Below are 13275 nucleotides of genomic sequence, written 5' to 3'. Positions count from 1 at the left end.
CCATCAAAATGGTCAGCTAGAACGTGCCAATGATCGATGGGAAGGATGAGCGATTAATTTTAATTTTGTACATGGCGTTTTCCGTCTCGTTTTGCTTCTTAAGCTGGTTTTGTCTATCACCATAGCGTTATCGCAAAGATAACGACGAATTCAAAAACTACCACAAATATTTCAACCTAATAACTGAAATATTTCACGGTAATTCCACGTTCAGAACTTCGTTTGACATTTGATGTTTTGTTGCTATTTCTGCTTGCTTCAATAAAAATAGTTTGTTTATTACACAAAATCACTGTTTAGCGATGAGCGAACCGAAGAAGAGCAAAAAATCGGTGAGTTATTCGTCTTTTGATTGAGTTTGGGACTGTTATTGTTTTGATGGGTGTACGTTTTTGTATTCGCAGAAAGAGGAGATAGCGAAAGAGTTCGACTTACCGGAGAGAAAAAGCAAGATCGCCACCATTCTGAAACAAGATGGACAAGCCTACTGTCTTTGCCGTTCTTCTGATTCCTCTCGGTTTATGATGTAAGTGAAGAACTGTTGGAAGGAAGAGCTGGAAAATCATTGCTTTCTTTTATCGCTTCTCGCCATTATCTATAGTTGCTGCGATGCGTGCGAAGAGTGGTACCACGGTGACTGCATCAATGTTTCGGAGAAAGAAGCCAAACATATCAAACATTATTACTGCCAACGATGCAAGGAAGATGACCCATCGTTGCAGACAGTGTTCCGCCTTGTGCCCGTGCCAGGACCAGGTCCACATATTGACGAAAAGAAACCGACGAAGAAAAAGAGGGAAAAATCAGCATGCGCTTCATCATCTTCAGAAAAGCGTTGCGGTCATTGCGAGGGATGTCTCGCGGAAAATTGCGGTCATTGTGATGCCTGCCAAGGACAGACGAAAAATGGACGCAAGCAACGGTGCGAATTGCGTATCTGTAGCAACTGTCCCAGTCGTAAGAAGGACCGTGCAGCATTTAAGGCGTCAGCAAGAATCAAGAAAAGGCGGCGCTCGCTTACGCCGGAAGTTATTTTGAACCCTGCACTCCAGGGAGATCGCCAGTGCTATGGACCCGGCTGTATCATGACGGCTCGCCCGCAATCGAAATACTGTTCAAACGAGTGCGGAATGAAACTGGCCACCACACGTATCTTTCAGGTGCTTCCGCAACGCATCCAAGAGTGGTCTCTTAGCCCTGCCGTGGGAGAGGAGCAGAATAAAAAAGCGTTGGAATCGATACGCATGAAGCAAACAATAGTTCGTGCCACATTGGCCGAACTGGACAAGCGGCATGCTGAGCTCGACTTGCTGGTGGAGCGTGCGAAACGCTGTACGCTGGATCCTAACGCGCTTGAAAATACGGATGCGGAAGACGAAATGTCGATGTACTGCATAACATGCGGCCACGAAATACACTCAAAAACTGCCATCCGGCACATGGAGAAGTGTTTCAACAAATATGAAAGCCAGGCGAGTTTCGGCAGCATCTTCAAGACGCGCATCGATGGAAACTCAATGTTTTGTGATTTCTACAATCCGGCCAGCAAAACCTACTGCAAACGGCTGCGCGTCCTGTGTCCGGAGCATTGCAAAGACCCAAAAGTGAGCGATACCGACGTATGTGGTTGTCCTTTGGTGAAAAATGTATTCCAGCTGACAGGGGAATTTTGCCGGTAAGAAATTTGTGTCCAAAGATGCCTATTCCATCTGTGGTTAGTTGGTAACTACAAGTGTTCTATTACTCGAACAGGGCACCGAAAAAGTCATGCTTCAAGCACTACGTCTGGGAAAAGATTCGGCGAGCAGAAATTGACCTGGAACGCGTCAGGCAGTGGCTGAAAATGGATGAATTGGTCGAACAGGAGCGTCAGGTGCGGCAAGCCATGGCGTCGCGAGCAGGCGTTCTCGGGTTAATGTTGCACTCAACATACAATCACGAGCTTATGGAAAAGCTGTGTGCAGGAAAATTTTAGTATAATCGGTTCTTCGGTTACCGTTCTATCATGGTTTTTGTTGGGCAAGCTCAATAAAAATGCATCTCATATTTCAGTTCAGTTCATTTCCATTAGAGCATATTGAAAATTGGTGCGTCGACTGGTTCGAGTTTAGTTTCGTCGTGATTATGGATTAGCTTGAAAAGTCCCGTTCCTATGGACGCTGGCATTCCGAGAATGATCCGCTCCGACACGCCATCTACCGAATCCGTCTGGCCGTAATACGCTGCGTCAAAGAGATGATCCGCCGTTTTCTCGAACTGCGCCAAGGAAAGAAAACAAACGATACCATTAAGCAGCAACAAGCATTTGCCGTTGCAGTCTAATTTCTTACCGAAGCGAGGTTGAATACCGATTCACGCATTTTCGCCAACCCGTGCCGTGTGATACCGAGCACTTCACCACGTGATGTCATCTGGCTAGCCAGTAGCATTATGTGGCGGTGATCGACGCTCATGCCGTGTCCTTCCATTACCTCCGTGATTTCGGTCATTATCGTCGAGCGTGCCGCCTCAATACCGAGAGTGTGATAAACCTCCAGGATGTTGTTGCTCTTCGTTTGCGTACCAATCACACCGTAAGTTGCCATTACGTCACGCAAACCGCAACCCTCCACGCATAACCGATACTTGGGTGCTCCTCGTGAATCGTCTACGGCAATAACGGCACGCGACACCTGTGGCAAACCGGCAATCACCACGTTGGGAATGGCTACGATGAGCCGTTGCAATTCCGCATTCAAACAGTGACTGTGTTTGCTGCTGTCCGGACGAATGATTATCACCGACGGCCCGTACACCTCCACACTCTCTTGCTTAAGCTTCAACTTGGATGTGCAAATACTACGGAAAGCGGTAAAACGGGAACGAAGATAACCTATCATACCCAACAGCCATAGAGGTTTTCCCACACTTACGAGTATCGTATCGTTGCCGCGTTAACTTCCAACCCGAGCACTCGTATGCGATCCAGATCGAGCTTGATCAATAGAAAGCAGTCGTCGGTTCGATAGACCTGCTCGATATACGAAGATATCTCCCCGAGGGTAGTCTTTTCGATTCGGGCCTTTACCTTGCGGGCAAACTCCATGCTTGTGTTGTTAATGATTTCCGCTGTTATGATCGGTGTCGAAATGGCTTTGGTGGCATTGATGATCTCGACTATTCGCGGTACACCTTGTGTAATGTTCATTGAGGCGACACCGGCAAAGTGAAACGTTTTCAGCGTCATCTGCGTGCCCGGTTCGCCAATGCTTTGAGCGGCCAGAGCACCGACCGCTGTGCCTGGTTCCGTTACGGCTTTGTTATATTTGTTGCGCACTTGCAGCAGAAATTGCTCCAGCTGACTGGTGGTAGTCCGTTCAATTTCCATACCCACCTTCGACCCGTCGCGGTAGCGCCGTTGAATGGAGGCCAAGCGATTGCCAAACTTTTGCAAAAACGCACTACGTAAGGACAGACGGATAGAGAACGATTTGGAGATCAATTCAATCCTACACCACGCTATACTTACAGGCATTCTTTGCGATAATCTGCTCTACATTCAACGAATTCTGTATTGCTCAGGATCTGCTCAGCAATACGTGCAACGTTTTCGCCAAGTAGCGGAGGTTCTGCTCGCGATGGCTGCACACTGCGGACGTGCATGAATTGCCTTTCGATGTCGACTGGTTTGTTTTTCACTTCCATATACACTGGGTCCAGCCCATCTCCACCGTACGTAAACTCGACCACTTCCCCGATGGCGTTGCGTACCGTACCGTCGTACTGTATTACCAAATCTTCCAGACACTTCACCAACCGGCGCTGTAAATAACCTGTTTCCGCAGTTTTTACGGCCGTGTCAACCAATCCCTCACGACCGGCCATGGTGTGGAAAAAGAACTCGGTTGGAGTCAAGCCAGAATAGAAGCTGTTCTGCACGAAACCACGAGCTGCCGGGATTTTTGCTGTAAGAGAACAAATTTTAGCGCCCGTCACTGTTACCTCAAAATGTCCGTGCGTATGAAAGAGCAAACTTACAGTACTTTTCAAAGTGCGGCAAGGCACGATCCTCGAAGCCATTCGGAACCCGCTTGCCGTTGATAGCCTGCTGTCCTACACAGGCGATCATCTGCGAGATGTTAATGTTCGATCCTTTCGAACCCGACTGCGCCATAATGAGGGCACTGTTGGTTGGGTGTAGCTCGCGGAAGCAAGCTTTAGCCGCCAGTTCGCGAATACTGGAAAGTTCCTTAAGCATGACTGCTTCTAGCGTTTGCTCGGCGGTACAACCCGGTTGACACTGGAGTGTTCCTTTTTTCATTTCCGCTATATACTCATCACATTTACGGTAACCCGTCTCGAGAAGCTTTTGTTTCTCTTCGAGGAGCTTCCGGCTCGGTGTGACATCACCGATACCGAATGAGAAACCATGGTTCATCATAAAGTACGACGCCATCCGGGCCAGTCGCCACATAGACCGGATGGCGTACTCTTCGCCAAAGTCGCGCAGGATGGTGTAGAATATGCAGCTTTTTGTTCCCGAGCCTAGCGTGCCTTTATCCATGGACCCGCACAGCAGCTGTGAATTCCGTATAATGACCCACGAGTCCTTCACGCACATGTCCATGTCGCGTGTGTAGTTGCGCCCCTTCGTGGAAAGATTCGCATTCACGCACGACCTGGCATTTGGTTTCAGAATTAGACTGAATATCTGCTTGCCGGTCCAGAGGTGGCGCGGTTTCACAATGGCGGGCCGTGGCAAATCGATTGCCATGTTGGCATCGGGTCCTGAAAGCATGCAAGCCGCCAACTGCATAGCCTGCTCTCTGTTGAGGAACTGGTCCTTTTGAGTCAACAAATAACCTCCTGTGATAAAGTCTTGCGTCGCGGCAATCAGCAGCTCCCCGTTGCGCGGTGTAACCAGGTTGGATTTGTTGCCCATCAGAACCAACGCCTCAGCACGGGCTTCCTCGGTCTGCGGCAGGTGGAGGTTCATTTCGTCACCATCGAAATCCGCATTGTACGGTGTGCAGGCACACTCATTGAATCGGAATGTCCGTTGCGGTTGAACCTTCGCCACATGACACATGATACTGAGCTTATGCAAGCTAGGCTGCCGGTTAAACAGGACCACATCACCATCCATGAGATGCCGTTCGACGATGTCCCCACATTTCAAATCCTGCGCCACCTTGTCGCGATTACCGTACGCGAGGTACTTTTTAAAGGCGCTTCCCTTTTGCTGCACATAGTTTGCTCCCGGGTGTTTTTCCGTTCCGTTACGAATCAGTTGCCGCATTCGCTAGGGAGATGACAAATTTTAAAGAAACGTATCATCACAACTGATCAACTGTTACGATTTCAACTTTGTTATAATAAATTTCTGCTCCTGCTAATGATGGTATCAGATAGACAAATATTGTGGTTTGTATTCTGGGACTTTTGGTGCAAAATATCCTTTCGTTTTTGCGACAGTCCAGGCATATGTCAAGCCGTAATGGATTTTGTTTATACTTACATTGATATTAGCAGTGTTAACTTTTTCGGGAAATGTTAAAATCTTAGCAACCCTGTCTGGAACTCCAACTTGATGGATCATCAAATTGGGATCTGGAGAAATTACGGTACGGGCAGAGAAATCCACACGCTTGCCAGACAGATTGCCCCGGAAACGGCCTTGTTTGCCCTTCAATCTTTGCACTATGCCACGCGTTGGCTTTTTTGGCTGCAGAAAAAAAGGATGCCAGAGTTACTGCAAAGCTCGGAACATGTACTGGTGTAACGATTTACCATCAGCGAAAGTGGTATTCCCGAAAGCTCGCTGTTGAAGTACAGTGCACAGTGCAATTGTAGGTAATCCCAGTCCTCTTGTATCAGCTCTATTTTGCCACCGGTCATCATGTGCTTCGATATCACGTCGCTGATCAACAGTATTTCGCTCTGTTTCATAGTGAGATCATCCTCCGTTGTGCCTGCCTTCACTTCCGACACCACTGAAGGCCTGATGCAGACCGGGGGCACAAACACACGGGTCACGATCAGGTCAGCCGGATTAGAATCGGCCGACGTCATTCCAAGCAGCGGTACGTCACATTTCGGAATGTTATTAAACAAATCCAACACCTCCACCGGATTGAGCTCCTTAGTAAGGGACGCCGGTCCTATGGTTTGCGATAGTTCGCGATTGGACTCGATCGCCGCCAACATATCGTTGAGTGCCTGCGTCACCAGTGGATCGGTAGCCTTCTTCCCACGGAGTGGTTCGTGTACAATTTTCATCAAACCGGGACCCTTCTTAACCGGACCATTCAGGCTGTTGCAGTAGGGGCATTTGGTGTGTTTCTTGGCCTTTTTCAACACCTGACTGTGGATAGACTTCTTGGCCAGATACGACAGGTTCGGGTTCATCAACCGCACAGCGAATTGTTTCTTGTCCTCCTCCTTCAGCATCACCCGCGAACACACCTTGCATATCGATTGCAGTATGGTTATTGTTGCTCGAAAGTGACCGACGTGGAACACGGGCAGCGCTAGATCAATGTACCCAAAGTGACCGACGCAATCGTTTAGCCCTTTTTTGCACGTTTCGCATGTGGCATCCTTCTGGCTGACACCCATGTGCCGGTCCAAAACACCGTACGCCACCGGTGTACGTTCGGCATTTTGATTGTACAAGTTTTTGGCCACCACATGCAAGTGAGCCTCTTGCTGGATTTGCTGCGCACTGTTGATGTTGAAGGAAACGTGCGATCTGTGGATCGAGGCAGAACAACAAAAAAGGTAAGCAAAGAATTAAGGGCTGCTAAAAATGAGCGAATCGTTCTTACATTTTTTTAATAACATCTGCTTCGCGAAACTGTTCTTTCGGCATTGTACAAACACTGATTCCAGCTAATTAAAAGTTTGCCGGCTTTGGAATATTTGCGACTGTTTTTCAAAACAAACTCCGCGTGCGTGATCGGGAGGGAGAGCAAATGCCGAAAAATTGGGCAGAAGTCGAGTGTGCATTATAAATGCGCCGACGAACCTTGACGGATCCTGACAGCGGAATGATGACTGCTTTGAATTTGAATTATCTCCAAACAATCAATTTATTATGAATCCTTTCCTACGACATTTAAATCCCTAATTATAATATCTAGTATATAGTAATTGATTGAAACCAACGCACAAGGATTCGCTCGCACAGAACAAAGTTCATTGTGCAACTAGAGAAACATTCCAACTTTAAGCTTACCTCATTTTTTAACAAAATCTCTGTTGAAGTTACAACCATTTCATTTTGCCAAACTTATGTATGTCTAGATCGCTGAAACCGACGCATTTACTTAAATGGGAGGAATGTAGGGAAGATGGATTCTCCTAACACCCCTGCATCAGAAGATCCAGCACAGATCTTGGAATGTTTTTCATGAACCAGCTCAGCCTGATGTCTGGTGATGACGATGTAATGGATTTGAAAAACTCAAACTTCAAAGCCGTTTTCGGATAACATGCATTTTTAATAACATTCGTTTTCGGATGAGAGCCAAGAAATCCATAATTGGAACGTTCTAGGAAAATTACAACTATTCACAAAAATGAAAGAATATACAAGGATGATAATAGTAAAACTATGATCTTATTTTTTCAAAAAATGGAGAAAAAAATTCACATTTTATAAATAAACCTAACAATTTGCAAGGGTTCTAAGAAGATCTTAAAACAGTTGAAGTATTCTGTTTAAAGTATGACTTTTCGATATTTTTTTTTACTTTCTATTCATCTCGTCTACAGCTTCGACATAACACAGTAGCAATAAATTAATTTACATATCCTTCGATTATGCGCGTATTATATTGGTATCGTCACATTGTTTATATTCTCCTGTTCACCAAAACAAAATTTCTTAATAATATACAAAATAAAACAATTGTAATTACACTATGATACAAGTCCCAGATTTGGTTCGACAACCGCGTTCCACTTGCACATCGGTGTGATTCTTATTGAGTAGACCATTTGCTCTCCGCTTGTTTCTTCTAATGCATTCAATTTTCACCTTTGTATGAAAGAGGAAAAACACGAACTAGTTAACAAATTTAACAATATCATATGCGATGCAAAGTCTGTTAACATAGCCAAATTCGTCAGTGCCGCTATGTGTTGCTCTCGGTCTAGGGGCGCAAAAACATCAATTGAAACTGCCACTGAGGGCAGATGATGAATTGATAACTATGCTCGACGCAGCCCAATGATGCTTACTGAACTAACGATGGAAAACCCATTATTCTAGTGAATCGATTAGATCGAAACACCGTTTTGCGCTCGTTCCTTGCAGATGAACTCTTACCGGTCGGTGCCTGCCTTGCACATCGTAGACTTTGTTAACAACATCTCTTACAATGAGTGTCGGTTCATTACCGTTGGGCCATAAAATTGGTTGGGGTTGTTTATTGTTACTTCTACTCTTGTGTTTTTGCTACCAGTAATCAATTTCAAGCTACTGATGCTAACGTAGAAAACGTTGTATTGATGCTGCTGCTCGATGCTGTTGACACCGTGCTTGAACCACTGACTATTTTCGTCTCCTGAAGTCTGTTAATCAGCTTTCCCCAAACGAATCGGGCAATGTTGACGAGATGAGCCAAGAAAGAAAATAGAAAAGGAAAATTAAATGTAGCTGGCTTTTACCATTTCTAAAGAAAATTACCTAAAAAATGGTAAGAATAAGAATGTTTCATGAATATAAAAATGGTCAGGCTCCAAATAAAATTGTAAGATCAAATGTTAAGAAATGCGAGTCGTATAGAAATCGAAACTAGTTGGTATCCAGTCTAAACTTATATGCGGAAGGTTCACAGTTCCTGCTTCGCATTACTCAACGGTGGAAATCGAGGTTCACCATTGCACTATAAGCTGCTCTTCAAAAAAGTACATGAGGCTCCAACATTATTACTATAAAAAATTCTTAACAAATTTTAAAATATTTTATAAATGGTTGAACTATCATTGTTTATTAACTATGTTATGATCAACTAGAAGAAGTGATGAACAAAGTATAGGTAACGAAGAGTATACTGGTGGAATTAATTGAAAAAATCAAATATTGTACTGAACCGGTTTAATTGAAGTACGACCAAAACTAAATACATGGATAACAAGCTTATGTTATGTAAAACAGTGGGGCAATGAAGAAACAATTCAAAGAAACAATCACATGTACAGCGATGAAGGGTCTTTTCAATGTTGGCAGATGAGTACGGCATGGATTAATGACTGCAAACGAAGATCGATGGGCATTTTTATTAAATATGCTATTGATAATTTGTATTTGTCCTGACTGATAAGCAGTCTACGAGCCACCCTTTGGCCTTTAGATCTAACAATATTTTGATTAGGTATGTGAACGCTTAGTGACTAATAAAATAATTTAAAAAAATTCCCCAAGCTTGCAGTTAAAGTAGATAATCAGAGATTAAGATGCTGCTGTAATCCGAGGAAAATAGAACACACAAAGGTGAAATGGAAAATCGTAATTGATATGGTTACACTAGAGGTAGTAAAAATATTCTTATTTTGTCAAAAGTACGATACCTGTTAAGTGATCGGAGGAAATTTGCGATGAAATAAGCCCTGCTCCTGACGTCGAGGTCGTCGTAATTGTCCCTGTCGAAACCGATGACATAACGCACTTTGCCTGGGCTCCCGTTAAACTTCCACCATTGCATCCTGCTGCTAAGCCTCTGCTGCTGATACCGCTTACCCTATAGGTATTGCCACCATAAATTGAACTTTGGAAAGGTTAATTGTAAGTAATGTCCGTTGTCATGAAATGTACTAGTATAATAGTAAATATAAAAAGGTTATATTGATAGATCCACTGTTGACATCCTGTGGAACATGTAGCGGTGAGAGGAATGTACTAGAACCAACATACTTTGAGATATTGATTATAAATTTAACTGGTGTCGGTGTAGAAGCAATGCTTTTACAGTTCTCATGGTAACTGAAAAATCGAAATTTCGTTAACAGATCTCGTAACAGGATTGCACGAACAGGATAACATTCAGCAGCAAATGTCAGCAAATCTGTATGTAGTATGTATACCGCAATAAATTTACGTTGATGTATTTAAGTTTTACTGTCAAACAAATGTATTAATATTAATTACAATTGAATGTTATTGCACACCACCATTACGACAGTGTTTGAATAAACTGAATAATCAGAATGTTTACTATTTGGTAACATTTTAGACACTCTAGCGACATTGTTATGCTTTTTAGCAAGCCTGCCTTATTTTGAGATATTTCAAAGGATTTCAACTCAAAACATAACAGCTTTTAGTTTATTACATACGTCTGGAGATATCAAGATTCGAGATTAAACATCAGCAATCAGAAGATAAAATTAATTTTAACTTAAGCCATATAAGGGGAATTTTTGCTTAGTTCGACAAATGAGTTTGCACAGAAAAATCTATCAAATACTTACCCCATACCGATTTTAGTAGGCATTGATTTATGAGCATCTTCATCCGGCATTTTACGTTTCAGGCCAGGTCGAATCAAAATTGCATGCTGTTGGGATTGTGCAGGCGGTAAGTTCATTGGAGGTTGTTGCTGTGGCAGTGATTGTGCTTGTGGTGGAGGTTGCTGTTGCAACTGCTCCATATTTCCCTAAAATGAAAAACAACCTTGGTTAAATATTGTCGCATTTCGCGGCAGAATCGTGTTTACCTTCGGCGCATCCTGCGTAGTGTACTGGACCGTTGCAAACGAAGGCGGTGGTGGTGGCGGCTGTGGAGGAACTGGGGCATTGATGATAATCTGGTGTGATGGTTGAGCAGCGTGCGGCGGACCTTGTGTTTCGATCAATTGTGGTGGTGGAGCTTGGGGAGGTGGTTGCGTTTGAGCGTTAGGCAAACTCGTGATGATTTGTTGTGGCGGAGGAGGAACCGTGTGAAATTGTACTTGAACACCTAAGGTGAGATACGATTGAGTTCAGTAAAAGTGGCATAAAACGATTTTCTTACCCGCATAATTGGTTATAAAATTTCTTTTCTTTTCTACCTACCTTGCGGAGGTTGAATTTGAGGGTTAAATGCGCTCGTAGTAATTATTTGCTGTTGTTGTTGTGCCGGGGGACGATATTCGGCAGCACTTATTATTGCTGGTTGGCTAATAATATGAATTTCGTTCGGATTACGGATGGGTTGCGTGGTAATTTGAATGCTCGGCACCGTACTGACGGGTACTTGCTGCATCTGCGGAGGCGCTGAGGCACTAACGGGCCAGGCCTGTGGAGCACTGACCACAAAGTGGGAGCTGCTCATCTGCATCTGCTGTGGGGGCGGAGCTGGCGCAAATGATTGTATCGATACCGGTATTTGGCTGAAAATTTGCTGGGGAATAGCGCCATGAGTGATTGGCTGGTTAGATTGCGACGTAATGATAGTATTGCCCACTATATGCTGCACGGTCGGAGGCGGCACTGACATAATCGGGGGCGGTGGTTGACTGATCGGTAGGCCCGGTATAGACGACACTGGTATCACAGTTGCTTTGGCCAGCTGGCCAGCATTGGGGATTTGCTGCAGAATTGTACTGTGGGGTTGACCTTCGTCCAGTTTTACCGACTCTTGCTTAATTGGTATCTCATTGGTTCCGACCTTCTTATCGTTAGCCCCGTTCACCAGTAATCCTGTCGGTTGGGCAAGAGAAGTAGGCTGACCGAGCGGAGTGAGTTCCGGTGGCGGATGATGCGTCAAGATCGGCTGCTGCGTTTGAAAAATTATCTGATTTTGAGGTTGTGGCGCCGTTTGGTGTATGATATTCGGCGGTGGTACCATGAAAGCCGTGCTTCCTTGTACTGTTATGATTTGCTGTGGGGGCCTCTGGAAGTGTTCAAACTGTGGTGGTGGTAGCGTCGTTTGCACTATTCCCTGCACCGGTTGCGGTTGCTGTTGTATTAAGTGCTGAATTGTCACCTGCCCGTTTGGATGCGATCCGCTGCTGGTTGCGATGGGAGGATTCTGCTGTATGTACTGTACTTGGTACGGTGGCGCAGGATTCACTATAATCTGCTGCGGGGCCTCAGTTGTAGCTTGTTGGATTTGCATGCTGGGAGGCGGTTGTGACAGATGTGTAGTACCAGGACCGTTCTTTATCTGCACTATTGGCGGCCTTATTTGTGCTCCGGGCGGAGGGTTGCTAACGTTCGTTATTTGCGGCGGTGGCGCAGCCTGAATTTGTGAGATTACGACATTGTTTGGCTGCTGATGAATCTGTACAGGTACGTGTGACTGTATTATGGTTGGTGGCTGTTGAATGATTTGCGGCGGAGGTGGCTGACTTTGCGGCAACGCAGGCGGATGCTGCACAAAATTCTGAGGCGCTAGAACCGACGGTGGTGGCTGGTGTATTATGCCGTTCGGTTGGGTCACATGCTGTGCCCGTATGATTGGCGGCATCTGTGTCACTTGTGCTGTCTGAACAATGCTTGGTTGCGGGATCAACTGAAAATTTGCTTTGGAAACATTGTTTTCTTGAAAGAATGTTAGCTCTTCCTGTAATGTTTCAATCAAATTTTTGGCTAATTGCTTGGCATTTTGTATCCCATCCAGACTGAAAGAGAAAACGAGAAATCGAAGATGAAGCGCTATTTTTTTTGGGTAGCACGAGACTTACCCAGGATGTTCAATGTATAAATGCAAAGGCTCCGGCGCTTCCTGCATCGTTTGTGGCTCGAGATTCATCGATCCACGACCCCGCAGGGTTACCATAGCACCGGTTTCGGTGCGTATATAATTAATGTTAGTTCCCCCGTCACCAAGTACACGGGATCGTACATTGAATGCCGGAGGGGCATGATCCAGACCAACCATAAGCTTTGCTACACACATTGTGGTTCCATTTGGTGTGCCCAGTAATGTTGGTGGAGGACTGCTAACAATTTTAGAAATCTGTTGCTGTTGTTGCTGCTGCTGCTGTTGCTGCTGATGCTGACTCGGGAGCTGCTGATAGTCGATCGACGTCGGCTGCGCTTCGAAGTTAGGTCGGATCATCTCGATGCCTGCTAGGATAGAATAAAAGCTTGCAATAAGAATTTCTTATTGGCACTACACACAAATTAGAGCAGAACTGTTTTACTGTGTCAAGTAGTCCAACAAATCAGAATCCTTATTATGTTTTGGAAGTAAACATTCAACTAAATACCTGATTTGATAGCAAAGGTCAAAGGAACAAATATCACTTACTTTTTATATAATCAGTCTTATATTAATTTTCCAACTCTGTATGCAATGTCCTTAAG

General features: G+C 44.7%; 3 protein-coding genes across 4 annotated transcripts; 1 reads left to right on the top strand and 2 right to left on the bottom strand.

Annotated features, from left to right (window-relative positions):
• The first annotated feature begins 288 nt into the window (after window positions 1–288).
• Window positions 289–2046, top strand: LOC131206611 (CXXC-type zinc finger protein 1). Its single transcript, XM_058199227.1, has 4 exons — window positions 289–332; window positions 405–526; window positions 602–1675; window positions 1753–2046. Exons 1-4 carry the CDS (start codon window positions 303–305, stop codon window positions 1973–1975), a joined length of 1449 nt encoding a protein of 482 aa, XP_058055210.1. The 5' UTR covers window positions 289–302; the 3' UTR covers window positions 1976–2046.
• A 21-nt stretch (window positions 2047–2067) lies between these two features.
• On the bottom strand, window positions 2068–6850 carry LOC131206610 (DNA-directed RNA polymerase III subunit RPC1). The gene is made up of 8 exons (XM_058199226.1): window positions 6807–6850; window positions 5770–6730; window positions 5498–5704; window positions 4018–5281; window positions 3509–3944; window positions 2913–3440; window positions 2331–2838; window positions 2068–2256 (listed from the first exon to the last, which is right to left on the bottom strand). The coding sequence occupies exons 1-8, from the start codon at window positions 6848–6850 to the stop codon at window positions 2068–2070; spliced, it is 4137 nt and encodes a 1378-aa protein (XP_058055209.1).
• Window positions 6851–7670: 820 nt separating this feature from the next.
• LOC131216147 (uncharacterized) lies at window positions 7671–13275 on the bottom strand. Of its 2 annotated transcripts, none has more exons than XM_058210560.1 (7): window positions 13220–13275; window positions 12651–13038; window positions 11038–12587; window positions 10701–10942; window positions 10456–10640; window positions 9556–9752; window positions 7671–8556 (listed from the first exon to the last, which is right to left on the bottom strand). In XM_058210560.1, exons 2-7 carry the CDS (start codon window positions 13025–13027, stop codon window positions 8537–8539), a joined length of 2571 nt encoding a protein of 856 aa, XP_058066543.1. In that variant the 5' UTR covers window positions 13028–13038; window positions 13220–13275; the 3' UTR covers window positions 7671–8536. The 2 variants fall into 2 exon arrangements, with proteins under 2 accessions (XP_058066543.1, XP_058066544.1); XM_058210561.1 differs by having other exon boundaries at window positions 9556–9725.

The sequence above is a fragment of the Anopheles bellator genome, chromosome 1 (genome assembly GCF_943735745.2).
Source record: "Anopheles bellator chromosome 1, idAnoBellAS_SP24_06.2, whole genome shotgun sequence".
Taxonomy (NCBI): Eukaryota; Metazoa; Arthropoda; class Insecta; order Diptera; family Culicidae; genus Anopheles; species Anopheles bellator.
The sequence above is the reverse complement of the archived record's forward strand: the minus strand, read 5'-3'. Positions and strand labels throughout refer to the sequence as shown.